The sequence below is a fragment of the Bufo bufo genome, chromosome 6, assembly GCF_905171765.1.
Source record: "Bufo bufo chromosome 6, aBufBuf1.1, whole genome shotgun sequence".
Lineage (NCBI taxonomy): Eukaryota > Metazoa > Chordata > Amphibia > Anura > Bufonidae > Bufo > Bufo bufo.
The window spans coordinates 120020311-120045785 of record NC_053394.1 but is presented as its reverse complement, the minus strand read 5'-3'; the positions used below and the strand labels follow the sequence as shown (position 1 = coordinate 120045785).

Below are 25475 nucleotides of genomic sequence, written 5' to 3'. Positions count from 1 at the left end.
AAACCTGAACAATGGCACTACGTACCATCCGAACTTAATCCGGCAGATCATGCCACTAGGCCTATGTCTATAGGTTCCTTTATTAACTCTACTTGGCTTACAGGTCCAGAGTTTCTGCTTGAAGAGGCGGACGAATGTGTACAGGAAGTTTTCAGCATCCAGGACCCGGATAATGATCCAGAAATCCGCGCTGAAGTTAGTGCATTAGTCACTGGAACAAAGCAAACCGCCAGCTTCGGTTGTCAGCGCTTTGAACGTTTCTCCAGCTGGATGAGACTCGTCAGAACTATTGCAAGGTTAGTGCACATTGCAAGATGTTATCATAATACTCACCAAGATAAAGATTGTCATGGTTGGCATGCCTGTCATAAACCCTTCTCTGCTGAGAACATCTCTCATAGTGAGTACCTCATAATACGTCACGTCCAGCAGGAAAATTTCAACATAGAATGGAAGTGCTTGCACAACAAACAGCAGATTCCTTTAAAAAGTCCTCTTGCCAACTTAAATCCAGTTATGCCAACTTAAATCCAGTTATCGACAGTTTTGGCCTGCTGAGAGTTGGTGGTCGTTTGAATCAAGCCCACCTGGGAATTGCAGAACAAAATCCTCTCATCATTCCCAACAAACATCATATCACCGTCTTGCTAATCCGACACTACCACGAAAGGGCCGAACACCAAGGCAGGCAAATTACTGAGGGCAAATTACGGTCTGCAGGCCTTTGGATTATAGGTATGAAAAAACGTGTGGCCCAAGTACTGCATGAATGTGTGCACTGTCGTAAAGCAAGAGGAAAACAACTACACCAACAAATGGCCGACTTGCCTGCGGATAGACTATGTACAGAGCCGCCTTTCACCTATGTTGGCCTAGATGTCTTTGGGCCATGGATGGTATCCGCACGCAGGACTCGCGGCGGTCACGCAAACAGTAAGCGTTGGGCTGTACTATTTACTTGCATGAGTGTGCGAGCAGTTCACATAGAGGTGATAGAATCTATGGACACATCCAGCCTTATCAATGCCTTAAGACGGTTCTTCGCAATCAGAGGACCAGTAAAACAATTGAGGTCTGACCAGGGAAGCAACTTCATCGGAGCTTGTAGAGAACTTAACATCGACACCAAGTCCATTCAAGATCAGTTGGCGGAAAAAGGTTGCACCTGGATTTTCAACCCTCCTCATAGTTCCCACATGGGAGGCTCCTGGGAGAGAATGATCGGCATCTCACGCAACATCTTAAATTCTATGCTGATGGATGTAAACTCGTCAAGACTCACACATGAGACTCTTGTCACCCTTCTTGCCGAAGTTTCAGCCATTATCAACTCAAGACCCCTTGTGCCAGTGTCTATGGATCCTGAAACACCAGCCATACTGACTCCGGCTATTCTACTTACCCAAAAAACTGAGAGTACGCTAATACCTAGTGGAGAATTTACTCATGCCAACATCTATCAAAAACACTGGAAACGTGTACAATACCTAGCAGATTACTTCTGGAACAGGTGTCGAAAGGAGTACCTCAGTATTCTTCAAGGAAGAAGAAAATGGCAACACAACAAACCAAACTTGAAGGAAGGAGACCTTGTATTGATGAAAGAGCAACAAACCGAAAGGATTGACTGGCCTATCGGACTAATTTCAAAGGTTTTCCCTAGCAAGGATGGCAAGGTCCGGAAGGTGGAGTTGAAGATCTTCAGGAAAGGCGAGCTTAAAACGTTCTCAAGACCAATCAACGAACTCATTTTAATATTACCCATCGAGAACGTCCCTGCTGGGTGAACAGGACTGTATCTAGCTTCGCAGATCTTCTCCATTCCAAGTTGGAAAACAGGACTAATCTATGTTTGCATTCTAACATGTTTTCTTTTACAGGTTGTTTATATTTTATGGACATTCGTCATAGTGAAATCCCCAAAGTGAATTTCAGACGGGGAGTGTGCTGTTCCTTTCATATTGAATTTCTGCACTGTATTTCTTGTTTTACCTATGTTGTTTAAGTCTATTGTTCTCTGCTGCCATCTGCTGGCCGGAATTTGTATGCTGCACGCTTCGTTCGTTGTCTATAAAGTTTATGTCTGGGCGTGGTTTTAGCAGCCTTGGGCCTGGTCACTTCCTGTAGCCTTTTTCAGTGCTGCATCCTTTGTGACTGGAGACACACAGCTCGGCTTGTGAAGGCATCAGTTTTTGACCAGCAGTTGCCTCAGCAGTTGCCTCAGCAGTTAGCCTCAGAAAAGACATCCACATCACAGCATCTACTGCATTCCTGTATTGTATCACCGTATGTCACTGCTCTGGATCAAATAAACCCACGTTTGATTGCATCCTCATGTCTACGTCTGGATCCATCTAACCTGAGCATCTGCCGGTCCGGTCTGCTCCACTGCTTGGATACGAAGGTAGGCCAGTCACAAAGTCATTATCATTTACACCTTCATTCGCCTTCATGTGGGGACAGAACAGGCACTAAGGGGACATTTTACTGTGAAGGGGGCACTAAGGGTGCATAACTACTGTGTGGAGCACTAAGAGGGCATAACTACTATGTGGGGGCACTAAGGGGGTAAAAATACTGTGAGAGGGCACTAAGGGTGGCATAACTACTATGTGGGTACTAAGGGGGCATGAGTACAGTGCTTGAAAAAGACTCTGAAGTCAAAACATCGCACAGTTGGTGAATAAACTATACATGACTGAAGACAGAGAGTGCTGCGGTAATTATTTTCTTTTATGGATTACTGAGGACCCGTCGGGCTTGGACGTAACACTGCTGGCACCGCCACCATTGGGACAGATTTTTTTGAATACATCCAGTGAGTAGTGCTGTTTTCTTCTCTAACTAATATACAGTGAGGGGGCACTACGGGGCATTTTACAGTGTAGGGGCAGTAAAGGGGAACAACTGCTGTGTGGGGCACAAAGAGGGCATAACTACTTTGAAGGGGCACTAAGGGAGTATTCTACAGTGTGGGGATGTTAAGTGAGAAAAACTACTGCTGATGTCCCTCCATGGGATTTTCAAAAGTTGGAAGGTACTGTATGAACAAGGCTAGTTTCACACTAGTGTTTGGGAGATCTGGCAGGCTGCCAGAACAACCTGCCCGATATCCCAAACACTAGTGTGAAACTAGCCTAAGAGTAGTAGTACAAACTACCTACAAATTCATTCATACAGAAATATTAGGCATTCTACTACCCCAAAAATGCACATGGGATACAGAAACGTAAGAAATAGTAGTATACACCACAATCTAGCTACTGGTCACATTATACCTTTTAGAATGTGGCAGTGCAAAGAAAAGAAAAAAAATCATTGAATCCTGGAATAGTACAACAGATAAAGCAAAAATTTCAGAATGTTTGCAATTGCAAAAATTACACTTTCTCTTTCTATACCTAGAATCATCCAAAATTCCCTGTAACATTCTTCCCACTTTGGCAGAGAAGTCTGCCAATACTTTCTAGTAACTTCACTGCTCACCGCCCTCCCCTGTCTTAGCACCTCACCGTCCATCTGCAGGCAGTTAAATATTTTTCCATAAACGGTTTTCTTGTGTCCGATCTTAGATATTTTTTTTCTAGGGAAGAATGGCTTCCTCTCACATTTCACTTTCCCTTCAGCAGAGAAGTGTTAAGTGACAGCTGGCAATTCTTCTAGAAATACAGATGTTTTTTAGTGGTCGGCCCGGAGTCTGTTGCGTCCTGTGATTCTGCTGAAGGAGTTTGCAGATGGTGGAATTGGAGATGTAAAAAACACACATCTGCAGTGATGTGATTCAGTTGAATAAAAATACATCTTAAACCACAGTGTGGCAGGACACTTGGACATTCTATATTAAGGGTACTTTCTCACTAGCGTTATTCTTTTCCGGCATTGAGTTCCATCCTAGGGGCTCAATACCGGAAAAGAACTGATCAGTTTTATCCTAATGCATTCTGAATGGAGAGCAATCCGTTCAGGATGTCTTCAGTTCAGTCTCTTTGACTTTTCAGGACGGAGATTATACCGCAGCATGCTGCGGTTTTATCTCCGTCCAAAATACCGGAATACTTGGTAAAAATTCCGGAATACTTGGATCTGGCATTTTTTCCCATTGAAATGCATTAATGCCGAGTGTTTCGGCAAAACGGATCCGGCATTGCGGTCTGCGCATGCTCAGACCGCAAAAAAAAAAGAAAAAAATGCCGGATCCGTTTTTCCGGATGACACCGGAGAGACGGATCCAGTATTTCAATGCATTTGTCATACGGATCAGGATCCTGATCCGTCTGACAAATGCCATCAGTTTGCATACGTTTTGGCGGATCCGGCAGGCAGTTCTGGCGACGGAACTGCCTGCCGGAATCCTCTACCGCAAGTGTGAAAGTACCCTAAAAAGGTTTTATTTTTTCAGGATTAGTTAAGAATAAAAATGTCAGATATTTCCCAGAAACAACGCCATCCTATTTTTTATTTTTAATGGACTGTGTAGGGTCAGACACTGCATTCAGTTGTTCCTTGTGCCCACTAGACAAAATTATTCTATATCTTGAATAAGTTTTAAAAAAGGAAGACATAGGGTCTAGTGCCAAGTGATTTTATACTGAACCTTTGTGGCCTACTATTGAATCAGAGCCTGGGTCCACCGGAGGATACTCTGGTACGCTGGTGAGCCAGTCTGATTCTAACTGCCTTGCATCCAGAGGAAAACGTAAAGGTAGGAGCCTGAGAGGATAGAGCAGGGACTTTCTATGATGCCTAGGTGACACTGTGACAAAAATTTAGCTCCATCTCTGTTGAAAAAACGTCTGCTGTGTGGTGGACCCAACTAAAGGTATAGAGAAGAATATAAGATGGTAGGAGTAGAAGAAACCTCAGTTCCGACTTACCGTTATAAAATAATCCCCATATGCCTAAAGTGATACGTTTTTAAAAGCAGACATATTGCAGCGTCCCACTCAGGACACGTGGGAACTGCAAAATTACTGTGAAACGGCATTATCATATTTTATGTCATTTTGTATTACAACACCTGTTGTATCCCTGTTCATAGGCTGGTCTGGTGAATTTATGCATCCCACCACTAGATGGGGATAGCACTTAGGTTATATAAATACTTAGGTCAGGCCTAGTGGGAGAAGTTAGAGAAGGTTTGGGAGATTAGTAGAGAAGGAGAAGGTAGAGGAGCAGAGCCAGTTGGTTAAGCTGAGGCTACACACCACGGAGTAGTGGGTGAAACCAGCTGCAGAAATGAGGTAGAGCCAAGGTATGAGGCACAGGAGAGCGTTTTCCTTCTGTGATCCTCTTAGTTCCTACAATCAGAGGATAGTGTTTTCGTCCCGGGAAGAAGACCAAGCTAAAGAGAGACATCGGTGATAACAGCCACTACTTAAGGCTTATTGGGCACCTTTGCACATGGTGGAGGACAATCTAGCTACAGGAAGCCTCACCATATATTGAAGACTACAGATTAGCTACCTGTTTAAGGGCTTGGAATATACAGAAATAATAGGACTAAGCATACCAAATAAGTATTACAGGCAACCTCACCAAATTCTACTGGTTTAAACAAGGGCCTTCAAGCTAAGTTAAACCCAGCCAAACCTATTAACAGTGGATCAACAGAATTCCTCTAAATTGCAAGAGACTGTATTCTGTCCGGATGTATATGCCACAATTGGAACCAACCTCAGTAAAAGTTGTGAGTTGTATCCTACCACTGTCTACTTCATTCTTCAATACTTCTACAACTGGTCGTACCACCATTAACGGTACTGGCGTCACGACAAATAACACCAAGGGACCCAGCCGTCACAAGCACCCTAAACACCACTGCCATCAAGGGCACCTCAACCTCCATCTAGGCTGGTGCTTCCCTACCACAGAGTGTGCCCCAGAGGATTTTGTGCTGTCTTCCTCAAGACTGTGCTGCCCGCCCAGGGAGGCTTTCTGCTAACCGTGAGTATACCGATGAACTGTGTTATTATTTGGCCCCTCATCGGTCCACCGTGCACCTCACGTGTTGCCCCTGCGGTTCTGGTTGGCTGCAATATCAGTCTGGTTCAACCATTTATTCCACTGGCTAATAAATCCCAATAAGACCTCCACCAATTCCTATTTTGAAAATGCTGCGGCGCTCTCAAAAGTGCTCTTCTCCTTTGGCTCTCCTTAAATTTGCATGACTTTAACCTGAGCTATTACTAATTGAGTCCCTTCCACTTAAAAAAAAGTCCTATTGTGCCAGTGAGGAGCACTGAATGAATTCACATTTTGGTATTTGTTGCTCATTACACTTAAAGCAAGTGAGGAGTCTAGGTGCTTCTAGTAGGCCTATAGGACCTACTGTTATTCAAGATCATATACGATTTAATTTTCAGGGTTCATTTATTAGGACTTTACAGGTTTTCATGGCTCTGCCTAGCGACAAGTTCCTTTAAACACAATTGTGATATTTTGTTAAGGTTGGCTACTCGTCCTCTCGGAAGTCATCAAAATCCAACACTTTTTCAAGCAGCTAATTTTTCAGCAATTCTTCCCATGAACCTAAAAAGGAATAGAAAACATTTGCTTTGGCTCCTGGAAAGAAATCGTCTTGTAGGAATTATAAAACATTATTATTTTTGAGCAGTCAGATTTTCTGTTTTTAGTTCATTTCTGGGGATCAAATATTTTAACAGCAGGTTGAAAAAAACACAATTACAACATGAAATCAGCAAGTACAGTTCTTGACGCATAAGTCTTGGGTCGAAGTTCTGTGTTAGGTTTCACATTGATGTATCTATTGCAATATTTGTGTTGGACCCTGTCCTTTAACCAACAGCTGGATCTTCTGACTTTTACCTCTTGACTAACTGTTCCACTTCTCCAGAGCTGCTCTTCAAACTGACCTCTTGCTCAGTGAAGCCAAACCGACAATTAGACTTGATGGACTTGTTAACGTCAGTGGAGATCAGGTTCTGTTTTTGTGTAGGAAACCAACCACGGTGGTTAGAGTCAGAGTGACAGATATCTGCTTATATAATATCCAGTAAAATTTCAAGGGGAATTTGTCAGATCAGAGGCATAAATTGAAGCTCTTCGGCCCCAAAAGCTATCCCCCAGAGTTAGGAGTAATTAAAGGGAAAAAGGATAGAGAGAGAAATGGAAATTAGACCAGCTCTGAACTTTCTAGAGAACTATCCTCAACCATGGCCAAGTCTTCAATTAACTTTTTGTAATCTTTTTAGCTGCTACAAAAGTGAATGGCATGTACATTTCACTACAATGCACCCCAACAGTGTCAGGATGTAACAACACCCACTTAATCACTTCCCAAACTCCTGATCAGTGGGCCAAAGTGGCCAACATGTTGGGTAAATTTCATCGAAAACCCTGGCCAGTAAGCAATTTTGTAGGTAAATTTTGTCTTATCTGACATTCAAGGGACATGTTCTATAATTTGACATACGAATCTGCAAAATCCTTTGTGGGTCCACAAAAAATGTGGATGGCACATGGATGGTATCTGTATTTTGCAGGTCTGCAGTTTATGGACCGCAGAATACATATGGTTGTGTTCATGAGACCTAGCTGGGGAAACTCATTGAAAAAAATACTGTGAAGGTAATCCTTTTACTAATACTAGTCACACTAGTTTTTCAATGTTGGCAAAGTGTATTATGATATTATATGAACATATCAAAGGACTGTCATAAGTTTATTTTTGAAACCACTAAAAACTGAGTGTCCTCTTTTGCAGATGGTGTGGGCCTCATCCAATAAAATTGGCTGTGCCGTCAACACTTGCAATAACATCAAAGTGTGGGGAAGTACATGGAGACAAGCTGTCCTTCTGGTTTGCAATTATTCCATAAAGTAAGTGGAAATTTCTCCAGGGTTTGACTATTTTCCATTTAATCTGGAGGAAATCAAAAGTCCACATAAACCAATCATAACAGGACAGTGTTTAGCCCTACTACATGGAGTGATGGCCAACAAGGCCCACGTCATTCATTACTGCAGTCAGAAAAGGAGGAATCCGGCATCCATGGTATCACGGTTTATATAAAAATTCTTCAGATGCATAACTTTGTCCATAGGATGCAGTATTGTAGTAGTTATAGTCTTGTAGAAAGGAGGTAGTATTATATTAGTTATATTCTTGTACATAGAGTGTCGTATTATAGTAGTTACATTCTTGCACATAAGGGCAGTATTGTGAAAGTCTTATTATTGTACATAGGATGCAGCGTCATAGTAGTTATATTCCTGTACATAGGGGCAATATTATAATAGTTATATTTTTGTAGATAGGAAGCAGTATTGTAGTAGTTTTATTCTTGTACATAGGGGCAGTATCATAGTAGTTATATTCTTGTACATAGTGTAAGGGATCGCTCTTTCACAGGGGGTCGTAATCACAGACTTCTCCTCTGACAACAGGGTTCAAGTCCAAATGGTGCTTTATTTTGGCACTTCAGCACCAGCACAAACATAATGAAATAAACCCCTGCCACTAGGTGTTTATTAGGCACTAGGTAATACAGAGGTCTTCTCCCTGACTCACCTCTAAAGCACAGTTCACACACGGAATTAGATCCGGCTTTCCTCAGCCAAACAGTCCAGCAGCCTCCAGGCTGTGACCACACCAGTACCTTTAGGCGATTATGGTCCAGAAGTCCTCGCAACTCTGACCATGCGACCCTCTTTCCACAGGCATCGCTGGGCCCCCAAACTTCAGGCTTTCACACAGCTGGCTGAGACCACACAGAGCCTCTGCAGGCTTCCTTCCAAGTCCTCTCTCTGCCATATACAGAGGGTTGTTTTATCCCTACGTGATTACAACAGCAGGCCTCACTTGTGATCTTCTCAGCTAAAGGTAATACAGGTGCTGGAAGGGTGTCGACTGTCAGATCCCACTACCAAACCTATCCACCAGACCAAATAAAATCCAGCCCAGAACAAACTTTAGACAAAACTGTCTCAGCAAACTACACTTTGCTGAAACCACTGCAGCTTTCTGGATTTTAGTTATCTCACCCAGCTGAGGTATCTGGGTGGGATATACACGCCTTCCAGCACTGTACACATTACCACAATAGGGAACAATATTATAGTAGTTTTATTCCTGTAAATATGAGCAATATTATAGTAGTTATAAATTTTTGTACATAGGATCAGTATTATAGTATTTATATTTTGTACATAGGAGCAGTATTATAGTAGTTATATTTTGTATATAGGAGCAGTATTATAGTAGTTGTGTTATTGTACATAAGAAGCAGTAATATAGTAGTCATATTCTACTACTTACTATTCCTACATAGGAAGCAGTGTTATAGTGGTGATAATACTGTACATAGGAGGTGGTATTTTAGTAGTTATAAACTTGTAGTGGTATTCTTGAAGCAGAATTATATTCTTGTACATAGAGGGAAGTATTATGGTAGTTACGGTATATTCTTATACATTAGAGGTAGTATTATATTTTAATATTAATGATATTATTATCTAAAATATAATATGTTTATATATATATATATATATATATATATATATATATATATATATATATATATATATGTTCTGACACAGTGAGAGGTTTAGTCTGGAAAAACAGGTATTTTCCTCCCAGCATGTGCTGCTGGGCTTATTTACAGCCAGGTGAGGTCAAATACCAGACCGGATTTTAAATGACGGTCCAGGTTTTGGCAGCACCTGGCTGTCCTTAAATAGGCAGCTGGGCTCAGAAGCCATGTCTCTGTGTACGGATCTGGGAGCCTTGTGTCTGGATGAAGGCTTGCTACCTGTTTGGCGTGAAAACAGGTTGGTGCTGCTATCAGCAAGGATTCTTTGAGGCAGAATTGCCGCATGGTGTGAATTAGCACCAACACCGCAAGGTGACTTTTTGTTTGAATATGACTGCTTGTTTTGTCACTTGCCTAAAGTGTGAATAAAACACTGAACTGTTTGATCCAAAGAACTTGTTGTTGTCTCTATACTGCGTCCGCTAATCCTGTCTACCAGAGCGAGTCCCCACAATATATATATTGTGGGGGATTAGCTCTCTTTCGGGGGTCATTCTCACAGGTATCTTTGCCAGACACCAAGTTTAAGGTCCAAACACTGTGCTTTATTGCGGCATACCCGCGTAAACATAAACAATTATACAAAATAATAAACACTCGCCCGGCTGGGCTCTAACTAAACATAACATATCCCTGACTCACCTAAAGCACCGTTTACACACAGTCATAACATGCGGCTTTCCCAGCCTAATGCCCATCAGCCTCCTGGCTGTACAGAGCACCGTTCACACACGGTCTCAAGTCCAGTACCTTTATGGGGGAGTGTGACCCAGTAGTCCTCCCGACTCCGGCCTCGTGACCCTTGCGCCCAGGCGTCACGGCGTCCCCCAATGTTCCAGCTAGCACCTAGCCCCGTGGCCCCTCAGCCAGCCCGGCTGAGACCACTCGTACAGAGCCTCCAGCAGGACTCTGTTTCACAAAGACTCTCTCTCTTTGACTGACAGTCTGGGCTAGGCTCTTATCCCAGACTGATTGTGTCACCTTGTGCTGCCTCAGACCTGATGACTGACGGGGAAGAGACAGAAACTCCTGCCATGAATCTCGCCTAGCAGTTATGAGGCCTTCTTCTTTAAGAGGCTACTCTGTCCTCCCTTTGGAGGGAGTTGAAAGTCTGTGTTGCCCAACGACAGCCCCAAAACATCACTGCTCTAGAGGAGATCTGCATGGAGAAATGGGCCAAAATACCAGCAACAGTGTGTGAAAACCTTGTGAAGACTTACAGAAAACGTTGCCAACAAAGGGTATATAACAAAGTATTGAGCTGAACTTGTGTTATTGACCAAATACTTATTTTCCACCATAATTTGAAAAATGCATTTTTTTAAAATAAGACAATGTGATCTTCTGGATTTTTTTTTTCTCATTATGTCTCTCATAGTTGAGGTATACCTATGATGAAAATTACAGGCCTCTCTCATCTTTTTAAGTGGGAGACCTTGCACAATTGGTGGCTGACTAAATACTTTTTTGCCCCACTTTGTATATATATATATATATATATATATATATATATATATATATATATACAGTACAGACCAAAAGTTTGGACACACCTTCTCATTCAAAGAGTTTTCTTTATTTTCATGACTATGAAAATTGTAGATTCACACTGAAGGCATCAAAACTATGAATTAACACATGTGGAATTATATACATAACAAACAAGTGTGAAACAACTGAAAATATGTCATATTCTAGGTTCTTCAAAGTAGCCACCTTTTGCTTTGATTACTGCTTTGCACACTCTTGGCATTCTCTTGATGAGCTTCAAGAGGTAGTTCCCTGAAATGGTTTTCACTTCACAGGTGTGCCCTGTCAGGTTTAATAAGTGGGATTTCTTGCCTTATAAATGGGGTTGGGACCATCAGTTGCATTGAGGAGAAGTCAGGTGGATACACAGCTGATAGTCCTACTGAATAGACTGTTAGAATTTGTATTATGGCAAGAAAAAAGCAGCTAAGTAAAGAAAAACGAGTGGCCATCATTACTTTAAGAAATCAAGGTCAGTCAATCAGCCGAAAAATTGGGAAAACTTTGAAAGTAAGGGCTATTTGACCATGAAGGAGAGTGATGGGGTGCTGCGCCTGATGACCTGGCCTCCACAGTCACCGGACCTGAATCCAATCGAGATGGTTTTGGGTGAGCTGGACCGCAGAGTGAAGGCAAAAGGGCCAACAAGTGCTAAGCATCTCTGGGAACTCCTTCAAGACTGTTGGAAGACCATTTCAGGGGACTACCTCTTGAAGCTCATCAAGAGAATGCCAAGAGTGTGCAAAGCAGTAATCAAAGCAAAAGGTGACTACTTTGAAGAACCTAGAATATGACATATTTTCAGTTGTTTCACACTTGTTTGTTATGTATATAATTCCACATGTGTTAATTCATAGTTTTGATGCCTTCATAGTCATGAAAATAAAGAAAACTTTGAATGAGAAGGTGTGTCCAAACTTTTGGTCTGTACTGTATATATATATATATATATGTGTATTCTTGTACATAGTAGCAGTATTAGTATTAATAGTTATACAGTATTATTGTACATAGGAGGTAGTATTCCACTAATTATATCATTGTACAAAGAGGACAGAGTTTATGTTATATAATTGTACAAATGAGACATTATTACAGTAATTTTATTCTTGCTCATAGGAGACAGTAATATAGTAGTTATAATTTTGCAGATAGGGAACAATATTATAGTAGTTATATACTTGTACAAAGGAGGCACTATTACAGATGTTACATTCTTGCACATAGGGAACAGTATTATAGTAACTGTAGTCTTATACATAGAGGTTAGTATTGTATTCTTGTTTATTTGGCCGATGGTATACAGGCTGCATTATTGTTCGTGGGGGCATTATTATAGTTCTTTATGTCTGAGTGGTACAGTGCCTCAGCAAACACCAGATTAACCCTTCACTGGCATTTTGTAGATGCCCTGCTTTAAAGTGCACCTATCTGTGATACGTATTTTTAAAGTGCATGCATATTAATATAATATATAAAATTGTATCTAATAATAATCCCCTCATTTTCTGTTTCTAGGGGTAATTGGATAGGAGAAGCTCCTTACAAATTGGGAAGACCGTGCTCTGCTTGTCCCCCTAGCTATGGAGGCATATGCAGCAATAACATGTGCTTTTCTGGTGTGAAGTCTAATAAACTCAGCTGGTTTTAGATCTGTGATTGCAGAAGCGCCATAGCTGTTTTATTGACAAATGTCTTATATATGATTGGTGAAGAGTAAGTTGGTTGGCATTGGCTTACAGATGGCCAGACACGTCTTTACTAAAAACACAGTACGCAAAGGGTGGTATGGGCCCATTTTATACCCATCAGCTGCTCTGCCAGCTCACTGGCACGGGTCCATACATATTTGAGTATAAAGTCATCAAACAACTTTCCACAGGACCTTATTACTATGATCAATAAGCTTACAGATCACTACTTGCGGCACTATGATGTAATCAGTACCCATTTAACTGCCCAGAACTGTTCCCATCGGTAAGAGGTCAGTGCCAATATATTCAATAATATTCCTTTAATCCGGCACTAAGGTAAAATAAAGGCAAAATGTATGGCTACTGTCCCATAATGTTTTTTGCCAGTGCTTGTGTGTCATTTTGCCAGTGATCATGGTCCTATCAAGGTGTCTGCAAGGTCTGTTTTCTGTGGCAACGCCATTCCTGTCCATGACCGTTCCTGGGATTGCACCCAATTATTTTATTTTTCTGTTGCTTGTATAGGGCTAACCTATTTTGCAGCAGTGTACACAGACTGCTATCATTCACATCAGTCCCTGTCCCCGGTGGGACTCGCATTCTAATTTTCCTACATATACAGACTAAGACCAAATTCAAAGGAACCAGTTGGCCATCGTGGACAAGAGTGGTGCTCTTTTTGTAAAAAAATAAAAATAGACTTTTTATATTAATATCATACAATTCTGTCACTTAAACCAACCCACTGTTTATATGTGTAGTTTTTTTTTTATCTTAAAAGCTATAGTGTCTAAATGGTTGTGTCACCATATCCTCTGATGGTCATATAGACAAATGTATGTTTTCATGAGATATCAAAAGATGAATTATGGTGTAAGATAATGATATTCAAAACATAATCTTAGAATTTTTTTTGTTTCTACCCTTTGTTTAACACATTTTCAGTGTCAGGTTAGTATTTGTTTTGTACTTATGGCTATCGAGTGTGGTTTTGGTGAATCAGAGCCTGGGTGTATCAAGGATTGGACAGTTTTTATTTTTTATTTTTATGTAAACTAAAAGGCAATGATGTCACCGGGTCAATGTAAATTGTCAAAATCATCTGTATTATCACTGATATACACTGAACAAAAATATAAATGCAACACTTTCGGTTTTGCTCCCATTTTGCATGAGCTGAACTCAAAGATCTGAAACATTTTCTACATACACAAAAGACCCATTACTCTCAAATATGGTTCACAAATTTGTCTAAATCTGTGTTAGTGAGCACTTCTCCTTTGCCGATATAAGCCATCCCACCTCACAGGTGTGGTATATCAAGGTGCTAATTAGACAGCATGAATATTGCACAAGTGTGCCTTAGACTGCCCACAATAAAAGGCCGATTGTTGTGCCATTCATCCACGACCATCACCTCATGTTGCAGCATGATAATGCACGGCCCCATATTGCAAGGATCTGTACACAATCCATGGAAGCTGAAAACATCCCAGTTCTTGCATAGCCAGCAGACTCACCAGACATGTCACCTATTGAGCATGTTTGGGATGCTCTGGATATGACGGCATATTCCAGTTCCTGCCAATATTCTGCAACTTCGCACAGCTATTGAAGAGGAGTGGACCATCATTCCACAGGCCACAATCAACAACCTGATCAACTCTATGTGACGGAGATGTGCTGCACTGGGTGAGGCAAATGGTGGTCACACCAGATACTGACTGGTTTTCTGACCCCCCCCCCCCCCCCCCCCCCCAGGCACACCTATTCAATATTCATGCTGTCTAATCAGCACCTTGATATGCCACACCTGTGAGGTGGGATGGTTTTCTTGGCAAAGGAGAAGTGCTCACTAACACAGATTTAGACAGATTTGTGAACAATATTTGAGAGTAATGGGTCTTTTGTGTATGTAGAAAATGTTTGAGATCTTTGAGTTCAGCTCATGCAAAATGGGAGCAAAACCGAAAGTGTTACGTTTATATTTTTGTTCAGTGTATGTATAAATATCACTAGTATATGTATAAATTGATTGAATATGTTATCCAAGATGCTGTTGGTGCTATTGGTTCTGTGCAGATCAATTGCATTATCACTGGTGTCACTGCTTATATCACTGTCTTGTAAATGGACTGGATGCATCATCAGTGACGTAAGTTGTTCAATGTAAACCAACTGATTGTATTGTCAGTGATGTCACTGCCTTGTGACTTGGTTGTATAATCAGTGATGTCACTGCCTAGTAAATTGATTGGTTGTATGGACAGTGAAGTCACTGCTTCCCGTTAAATTAATTGGTTGCATCATTAGAGATATCAATTCTTCCATGTACATTGACAAGGTTAGGATTAGTATTGTTAGTCATGTCACTACCTTGTTAATCAACTTGTTATATTTTCAGTGATATCACTGCATTGTAATGCTAACTTCACACTTGCTTTGTTAATTCCAGTATTGAGATCCAGCAGAGGATCTCAAAACCGGAATTAAACAGATCCGTTTTGATTTTGAAGGATGCATCCTTTCCATTAGGATGCGGTTGTGTGAAATCAAAACCGAAAAAAACGGATCCGTCACTAAATACATCGAAAGTCAATGGATGATGGATCTGTTTTTTTTAAGCTCCATAAAAAATGGATCTGTCACCAATGACAACATTGTTTTCGGTGCTGGATCCGTTTTTTTTCGGTTTTTTATTTATTCGGTAATTGAATACCAACTTTTTGTACGGTCCAATAGGGACAGCTATGGTTCATTGTGTGAAAGTCCATTTTTCCTATATCCTTATAAACTTTAATCGTTTTCTTAGCGCACAATACCGCAAAAGTCTCTGAATATAGACATTTCTATAATCCAAATTGCATCAAATAATGAAATAATATGCAAAGTGGGGTCTGATATACAGATAGGAACCAGACAAACACTTTATGGATCAATATTGTAGATGTAATAATTAAATTCTATACCTCAGATCAAAAGAGGGACAGAGGGATTTGGGTCCAAAATAAGGACTGTCCCTCCAAAAGAGGGACACTTGGGAGGTCTGGGTAATTGGTTGACCAGACCTTAACTAGGGGTCTCAAACAAAAGGGGTGAATTCATATGCACTCACAACTTTTCAGTTTTTACTTAAACTATTATACTTTACTATTCATTTTTTAATCATGAATTCTTTTTCATTCCACTGTAACGGTGACTATTTTGTCACATCCATCACATAAAATCCATTTTCATTTCAGGCTATAATGCAACAAAACAGGAAAAACACCAAGGAAGGTGAATATTTTTGCAACGTACAGTATGCCCAATATGCTCTCCCTGCGTATTTCTACAGGCTTACAAAAACACAGTAGTGGTAATTTATCAAAGACCAGAAGTTTACGCCGGTCTTTGATATCCCCAGAGGATGCACTTAATTTATGACAAGGTGCCATACGTCCTCCGGCAGCTCAAGCACCTAGACTGAAATCTACTCCAGCCCCTAAAATTGTCATTTATGCCAGGAGAATGCAAAAAATGTTACTAAATTTGGCTCCACCTCATCACACATCCAGCCTGCCCTTATTACCACTGGGGAGTGGCGGGTGTGGTGGGACCATCAGCCATGGCAAATTCAGAAGTCTACTCCAGCTAGGGGCTGGGGTAGACTTCAATCTAGGTGTATACAAATGCTACGTATGCCTAAATTTAGGTGCAGTGACGTTTAAAATGTCACAAGCTGGGGGTTTGCAACTTTTTGGCGTATGGGGTCATAATAAATAACTCCCAGTGACTTTGTAAAAAAAAAAAATCTACAGTGTCTGCTGCCGCACCTGTTAACTGAATCCTTAAGCTGTGTATGACCATCTGAGAATGTCCGAAATAGTAAAAAACACGGTTAGATGAAGCAAAGAGTCTTTGAAGCAGTTTAAATAGTTTATTGATAGATAATATGCATTACACTTTGGCACTAGTACTTCAGTTAGTACCTGGCACCTGACCTGTAGTTTTTTTTTAATGATCTTTAACCATGGAGACACCTAGGTCTGTCTAGGAGCTGGAGACAAAACGGCAGGATATTTTTAATCAAGACTATTTACAAAGTGTCATGATTTTTTTTATTTTAAATGCATTGGTATACATAATTCTTAGTTTACATATGTTGTCTAGTAATTGTGCTATAATCAAATTGCTGGTTTCTGGTGAACTGCCTGGTTCCATGACCTCACACCTCCTTGCTGTCATCGCTGGTTCATTTCCTATACAGGGCATGCTCTGTTGTGTTGTATTGTGTGTGGTGTAGTGTACCGCACTGCACAAGTAATCTCAATAAAGGGGCTTTCATCAGACCATCCATTGGCCAGATCTGCGGAGGGAAGCATGCTTACCTGCTCCCCTACTGTCATCAGGTTTGACACCGCTGCAGCGGCCAATGACTGGCTGCAGCAGTAACCTGGCCCTCATGTCAGCAGCGGCGGGGAATTGAAGGAGCTGGGACCCAGCGGCCGGGAGCAGGTTAGTATGCTTCCATCCCAGGTGCAACTACGAGGGGTAGTCTGTAACCCCTTTAATACGGTGAATTCAGGTCACTTCATTGGTGTTCTTATCTATAAGTGTTTTGAGGAATGTGCTAGCATCCAATAAGATCCGTGCCTGACCATAAAGCACAAATTACACCTATGGTGAATGTAAAGTTTACAGTTCTCATTATTTGTATATATAAGGTTATGTTCACATGGCAGACTTTTGCCATGGATTTCAGCACGGATTTTGCATCTGTGATGAAACCACCTCCCATTTTTTCCATGGGAATTCATTGTTCACGCAACCGTGGATAATTTACTTGTGGTTTTCCAGAAGGTCCATTCTTGACACGGTTTCTGAGCTGACACCACTGGAAACCACTGAAGTAGACTGCCCATGGTTTAGCTCCATTTAATGGGGTTAAACCACAAGCGCATTAAAATTGAAAATTGGATTCTGCTGTGGAATATGCTAACATTTCTTCTGTATATGAACCTTATGAAATATTTGATAATAAGTGTGTCTAAAAATCTGAGTTATATGACTAAAAATAATCACACCATGGAATCTAGGATTTATTTGTTGTAACATGGTTGGTGAATATATATGGAAAATAAAATAATGAATTAATACATCTGTCTACCTGAATTTATTGCAACTAACGCTGTAGCTATACCCCCGAACAGGCCTGTTTTTCACATTACTTTTTTATGGGTGAATTCCCAGGAAGAATGGGGACAGTTCTTAAAATATCCCGTGACTTGAGATTCAAATACAATGCCTTAAAAAAGCAATTATACCCTGTGAGCTTTATCACATTTTTTCACATTACACCCACAAACTTAAATGTATTTTATTGGGATTTAGGGACAAAGCAGCAAGTATGTTTGAAATCAAAAGTAAATGATACATGCTTTTTAAAAATTTTAATAAATAAAAATCTGAAAAGTGTGGCATTTGTATTCAGCCCCCTGTACTATGATACCTCTAAATAAAATCCAGTGTGGCCAATTGCCTTCAGAAGTCGCCTACCTAAGTGTAATTTCTTCTCATTATAACTACAACTGTTCTGTGAAGACCTCAGAGGTTTCTTAGAGAACATTAGCAATCAAACAGTATCATGAAAACCAAGGAACACACCATACAGGTCAGGGATAAATATGTGGGAAACTGTAAAGCAGGGTTAGGTTATAAAAAATATCACAAGTTCTGAAAATCCATCATCCAAAAATGGAAGGAGTATGGCACAACTGTAAACCTACCAAGACATGGCCGTCCACCTAAACTGACAGCCCAGGCAAGGAGAGTACTAATTAGAGAAGCATGGTTTTAAATCATGCATTGCACGGAAGGTTCCCCTGCTCAAGTCATCACATGTCCAGGCCAGTGTGACATTTGCCAATGACAGTCTGGATGATCCAGAGGAGGCATGGGAGAAAGTCATGTGGTCAGATGAGACCAAAGAAGAACTTTTTGGTCTAAACTTCACTCGTGTTTGGAGGAAAAAGAAGGATGAGTTGCATCCCAAGAACACCATCCGTACTGTGAAGCATGGGGTGGTAACATCATGCTTTGGGGGTGGTTGTCTGCGAAGGGGACAGGACGACTGCACTGTATTAAGGAAAGAATGAATGGGGCCATTTATTGTGAGATTTTGAGCAACAATCTCCTTCCCTCAGTCAGCGCATTGAAGATGGGTCGTAGCTGGGTCTTCCAACATGACAACGACCCGAAGCACACAGCCAGGATAACCAAGGAGTGGCATATCAAGGTTCTGAAGTGGCCTAGCCAGTCTCCAGACCTAAATCCAATAGAACATCTTTGGAGGGAGCTGAAACTCTGTGTTGCTCAGCGACAGCCCCGAAACCTGACAGATATAGAGGAGATCTGTGTGGAGGAGTGGGCCAAAATCCCTGTTGGAGTGTGTGCAAACCTGGTCAAGAACTACAGGAAATGTTTGACCTCTGTAATTGCAAACAAAGGCTTCTGTACCAAATATTAACAATGGTTTTCTTAGGTGTTCAAATACTTATGTTCAGCAGTGCAAGACAAATACATTCTTTAAAAATCATACTATGTGATTTCCTTTTTTTTATTTTTTATTCTGTCTCTCAGTGGGAATGCACCTACAATGTGAATTTCAGACCCCTCTATGTTTTGGGAGTGGGAGAACTTGCAAAATCGCAGGGTGTTCAAATACTTCTGTTCCTCACTGTATTTAATCTGGTACTTTTGGGGTACTCTCATGGTGTGTGGAGGGTTGTTAATATTATTGAAGATAAGAAACTTAGAAAAAATTTGTCTTCCTGCACTTATCACTTACTCTCAACTGACTGATAAAATCTGTACACAGTAAATCAGATTACAGTTGTTGCCCATAGACGTCTATGGATAGAGGAGGGTAGGAGGAGCGAGAGAGAGACACAGAGAGGCTGCTGCTTCTAGTAAGTCTTCTATTTCACCCACTCCTGGATTCATAGCAAACAATGTTCAGAAATAGAAAGAATGGCTCCAGCACTCAAAATAAATTTGCATTGTTGCAATGTTTAGTACCACAGTATAAAGTCCTTCAAGCTGCTTCTTCTGAGGGGGTCGTTTCAGAAGGATAGAGGAGCGGAATCTCCTCTTCTCTATGTGTGCCGTGTATGAGAGACATCTAACATCTAGTCGTCACCCACTCTGGATCTCACTAGAGTTGTCATCTCAGGTCAAATAATAGCCAGATGTCATGTTATTCCTCAAGTACACACAAGGAAGTTTATTCAAGAAATCCCCTTGAAACAAAAAGTACGCATGCCTCCCAAGTGTCCCTCTTTTGGAGGGACATTCCCACTTTTTGACCCAAGTCTCTTTTTTTGCTACTTAAAGAGGACCTTTCACTAAAATAAAAAATCTAAACTAAGTATACAGACATGGAGAGCGGCACCCAGGGATCTCCCTGCATTTACTATTATCCCTGGGCGCCGCTCCGTTCTCCCGGTATAGGCTCCGGTATCTTCATATGTTCGGCTCAACTGGGTGGAGCCTGCCGGCGTCTCCTTCTCCCAGGCTGGAGCGCTGGCCAATCGCAGCGCTCAGCTCATAGCCTGAGAGAAAAAAAAACTCAGGCTATGAGCTGAGCGCTGCGATTGGCCAGCGCTCCAGCCTGGGAGAAGGAGACGCCGGCAGGCTCCACCCAGTTGAGCCGAACATATGAAGATACCGGAGCCTATACCGGGAGAACGGAGCGGCGCCCAGGGATAATAGTGAGTGCAGGGAGATCCCTGGGAGCCGCTCTCCATGTCTGTCTGCTTAATTAAAAAATTTTATTCTAGTGAAAGGTCCTCTTTAAAGGTGTTGTTCGGGTTCAGAACTGAACTCGGACATAACCCCTACTTCTGTAACGCCCCACAAGGGGGGCATTACCACTCTTTTCACCCCATCTCTATCCTATGGTGTACCCTGCGTCATCCTGCATACTTATTGCCATGTCCTGCAAAATGTGTATAGTTATTTTCCTTGCAAATGACTGTTTAAGAGTAATGTACCTGGTCTACCAGTGCAATGAGCAGGACCGTTGTACGGTGGCCAATAATGCAGTGGGCCAGAGCTTGTGTATATAGGTCTATGGTTTGTTCGTGACGCCAATTGCAGCGTGCGCAGGGTACTGTTGCAGGGCCCTTTAAGATGATGTAACTCACGTACCAGGTGAGGAATGCCAGAGTGGGGATAATGTCTCTGCGTAGTGTCAACGGTGTCTCCTACCTTGGTACGGCTGGACTCCTGGATCCTGGCTCACTTGCAATAAATTGAGTGTTGTTAGTAGGAGTAATTGAGGAACTTTGGTAACAGTAAATGAGATCCAGACTGGTAATATAATCCAACTTGTCTTTACTGAATGCAGCATAAATCCGTATGAGATACAGCATTAGTCTTTAGGTCCCAGCAGGTTTCTGGTAATGTATGGCAGAGATCAATATCTCTTCTGCTTTTATACTATATGCCTGGAGAATATGGCAGGAATTTGTCTTCTGCTCTATCTTCTGCTTGGTGTGGGCCTGACTAGCTGAGGAGGAATTTGGCTTCTCCTGGTCTCTGGATAAGTTACTCACAGTTCTGCTCGCAGGGAATGTTTAGTCTTGGAGATCTGTAGTTCTGGAGGAGCTGCTTGCTTGTCAACCAGCTGAGGCTGAGGGCTCAGTCTGGGAAGGGTGATCTTTGGTCTCAGCCGAGACAGATCCTGGTCTGGGATCCCTATTTCTGCCAGCTCCTACCAACACAGCCTTCCCCAAGCAGGGGTGGCTGGTACACTAACTATACTTCCTTTCCTCCCCATGAGACAGGACATGGGCCAGCCCACTTCTGCTCAAAGAGGGGGGAGTTAGACTGGAATTAACTATTCCAGTCTAGATATACTAAACTGAACTAAGACCTGCTGAATACTTTGCTGCCACCTGCTGGTGAACATGAAAATTACAGCAAATTATATACTGTATAACAGGCTTGGATAATGCACATTATTGAGAAAGTGATATAAATTACACAGGATGACATTATACATACACATAACAGGATGTAGCGGGGAGAAAGAGTTTAGTAACATAACTCTGGGATGTTACATTAGCAGATGGCGGTAGTATTGGCAGAGCTAGTTTCCCTGGAGTGGAACCTTCTAGTCTATTCCAGCCCTCTCTAGAGAGGGAGGAGTTTTAGTTAGTGAGTAAGGTCAGAGTAGCTTACCCCCTGTAAGAGGAAGCAGCAGGCCCTCGTGCCTCCTGGACGAGCCTGCAGAAGTGAGTCTACCTTATCCCATCTTGGGGAGAGGTTGTGTCCAGCTTAGCCCCTGTAAGGGGATGGCTGTGTGCTAGCCAGCAGAGCACTGTCTGCTCTACTGGGCCAAAGAGAGAGAAGTAAAGAGCTTCAGAGTCAGGAGGAAAGATTCCCTGGGTAAAGATAAAGATAAAAGATATAGATCAAGATAAAGATAAAGCCAAACTGCAGAAAGCTAAGTTCAGCATAAGAGAGGAAGTTTATATTTGACCCAGCTAATATAGCAGAGCTGAAGAGTACAGATGTAGCAGTGCTGATTGTGTTTGCCAGCCAAAACTTATGCCAAAACCTGCTGATAACCAAGATAAAGTTTGGAAGATTGTTCCTTGATGAAAGTTTACTCAAGTAAAGCTGTGTTCAACTACAATAAAAGTCTGGACTCAATATTTCACCCTCTTCCTTCACCACCTAACCATTTCATTTGCACCGCTGAGGACGACCACGCTTGGGGTTCCGGATATCCAGGTAGGAGCACCGTGACAAGTGCAAAAGCCGCACCTCAAGGGACACTATAGGCAATCCTTACACCACTCTGGCATTCCTACACCTGGGTACCACCAGTGCCAACTACTTAGTGAGATCTAGTCCCTCCTTGCTGAAATGCAACTGGCGTCACAACAAAAACTTTTAAGCACTTATAACATCTTAAAGGGACCCACTGGCTGACGTCGGTCCCAGCTGCGCGCTGCACTTCACCCCTCCAGTCCCTCTGAGATGAGCATCAGAACATTTCATGCTCTCCCTTGCCCTGTGCTGAATCAAGCAGGACAAGGACTTTTTTGCTTACATTTTTACACTACAAGGTGGAGGGTTCCGCGTAGCAGTGTTGCCGGTGACGTCACCGGCACAAATGGGCGGGCTTTAAGGCTGCCTTAGCCATTTTACAGGTGCAAGCCCCCACCTAGCAGAGACCCGGTACGTCACCGAATCTGCTGAAAAAGTCCATGAAATGTTCCGATGCTTGTCTCACTTGAGCAAATGGCATTTATTATGTAGAGAAAGTTAATACAAGCCACTTACTAATGTATTGTTATTATCCATATTGCTTCCTTTGCTGGCTGGATTCCTTTTTCCATCACATTATACACTGCTCGTATCCTTGGTTTCAAACACCCTGCAATCCATCAGTGGTGGTCGTGCTTGCACACTATAGGAAAAAGAACCAGCTTATGTGCACTGCCACAGTCCCGGCCACCAGAGAGGTCGGCACTTTTTCCTATAGTGTGCAACCACGACCACCACTGATGGATTGCAGGGTGGTCGTAACCAAAGAAACGATCAGTGTATGATGTGATGGAAAAAAGAATCCAGCCAGAAATGAAAGCTATATGGTAAATAACAATACATTAGTAAGTGGCTTGTATTAACATGATCAATGCCACTTGCTGAAGTGAGACAACCGATTAAGCATCAGAGCATTTCATGGACTTTTAACTCAGAGGAGCTGCCTGGGTGAAGAAGGGGTTATGTCCAGGTTCAGATCTGAACCGGGAGAACCCCTTTAAATGTCCGTCTTTTAGACCTGGGTAATAAACTTACTAAACTGCTCACCAATCTGTCTGGCTCCTACCTAGAGATTACACCTCAACTTATATATGTCATCATTATTTGGGCGATTGTGGACCTTACAATGTCTATATTAGATGATTTTTGTGCTGGGGTATTCCAGCAATGGGGCTGCACATGCTGTAAAAAAAATAGCGGAAGTTATACCGCTTTACCGATTCTCCAGTGCTGCAGTTATAATGGTTACGGGTCCCTGAGGCCCCCCCACTCCTTGCTACTGTCTCGACATGGCAGGAAATGTCTGTGGTTCCTCAGTCAATCACTAGCCGCAGCCATGACCTGCCTCAGCCAGCGATTGGATCTAAGTTATACACAATGAGCCATAAGTGTCCCTCTTTGACTGGCCAAAAGGTGGGGTGATATGAGTACACTTTAATGTTATGGCTGATCAGTGTATACATTATCTGCTGCAGAGAAAGGTACAGTGGATATAAAAAGTCTACACACCCCTGTTAAAATGTCAGGTTTCTGTGATGTAAAAAAAATGAGACAAAGATAAATCATTTCAGAACTTTTTCCACCTTTTAATGTGACCTATAAACTGTACAACTCAATTGAAAAACAAACTGAAATCTTTTAGGTGGAGGGAAGAAAACAAATAAAACTAAAATAATGTGGTTGTATAAGTGTGCACACCCTCTTATAACTGGGGATGTAGCTGTGTTCAGAATTAAGCAATCACATTCAAAATCATGTTAAATAGGAGTCAGCATACACCTGTCATCATTTAAAGTGCCTCTGATTAACCCCAAATAAAGTTCAGCTGCTCTAGTCGGTCTTTCCTGAAATTGTCTTAGTCGCATCCCACAGCAAAAGCCATGGTCCACAGAGAACCTCCAAAGCATCAGAGGGATCTCATTGTTAAAAGGTATCAGTCAGGAGAAGGGTACAAAAGAATTTCCAAGGCATTAGATATACCATGGAACACAGTGAAGACAGTCATTATCAAGTGGAGAAAATATGGCACAACAGTGACATTACCAAGAACTGGACGTCCCTCAAAATTGATGAAAAGATGAGAATAAAACTGGTCTGGGAGGCTACCAAGAGGCCTACAGCAACATTAAAGGAGCTGCAGGAATATCTGGCAAGTACTGGCTGTGTGGTACATGTGACAACAATCTCCCGTGTTCTTCATATGTCTGGGCTATGGGGTAGAGTGGAAAGACGAAAGCCTTTTCTTACGAAGAAAAACATCCAAGCCAGGCTACATTGTGCAAAAACACATCTGAAGTCTCCCAAAAGCATGTGGGAAAAGGTGTTATGGTCTGATGAAACCAAGGTTGAACTTTTTGGCCATAATTCCAAAAGTTATGTTTGGCGCAAAAACAACACTGCACATCACCAAAAGAACACCATACCCACAGTGAAGCATGGTGGTGGCAGCATCATGCCAAGGGGCTGTTTTTCTTCAGCTGGAACTGGGGCCTTAGTTAAGCTAGAGGGAATTATGAAGAGTTCAAAATATCAGTCAATATTGGCACAAAACCTTCAGGCTTCTGCTAGAAAGCTGAACATGAAGAGGAACGTCATCTTTCAGCATGACAACGACCCAAAGCATACATCCAAATCAACAAAGGAATGGCTTCACCAGAAGAAGATTAAAGTTTTGGAAAGGCCCAGCCTTGAAAATCTGTGGGGTGATCTGAAGAGGGCTGTGCACAGGAGATGCCCTCGCAATCTGACAGATTTGGAGTGTTTTTGCAAAGAAGAGTGGGCAAATCTTGCCAAGTCAAAATGTGCCATGCTCATAGACTCATACCCAAAAAGACTGAGTGCTGTAATAAAACCAAAAGGTGCTTCAACAAAGTATTAGTTT

The 25475-nt window shown here is 41.9% G+C and overlaps 1 protein-coding gene across 1 annotated transcript in view; it reads left to right on the top strand.

Moving 5' to 3' along the window:
- The window catches only part of R3HDML (R3H domain containing like), a 79668-nt gene extending 66936 nt beyond the window's left edge, over positions 1-12732 (top strand). The window contains exons 4-5 of the mRNA XM_040436604.1: positions 7724-7839; positions 12600-12732. Coding sequence (XP_040292538.1) covers positions 7724-7839; positions 12600-12732 — 249 coding nt within the window. The remainder of the gene's footprint in view (positions 1-7723; positions 7840-12599) is intronic.
- The last annotated feature ends 12743 nt before the right edge of the window (positions 12733-25475 follow it).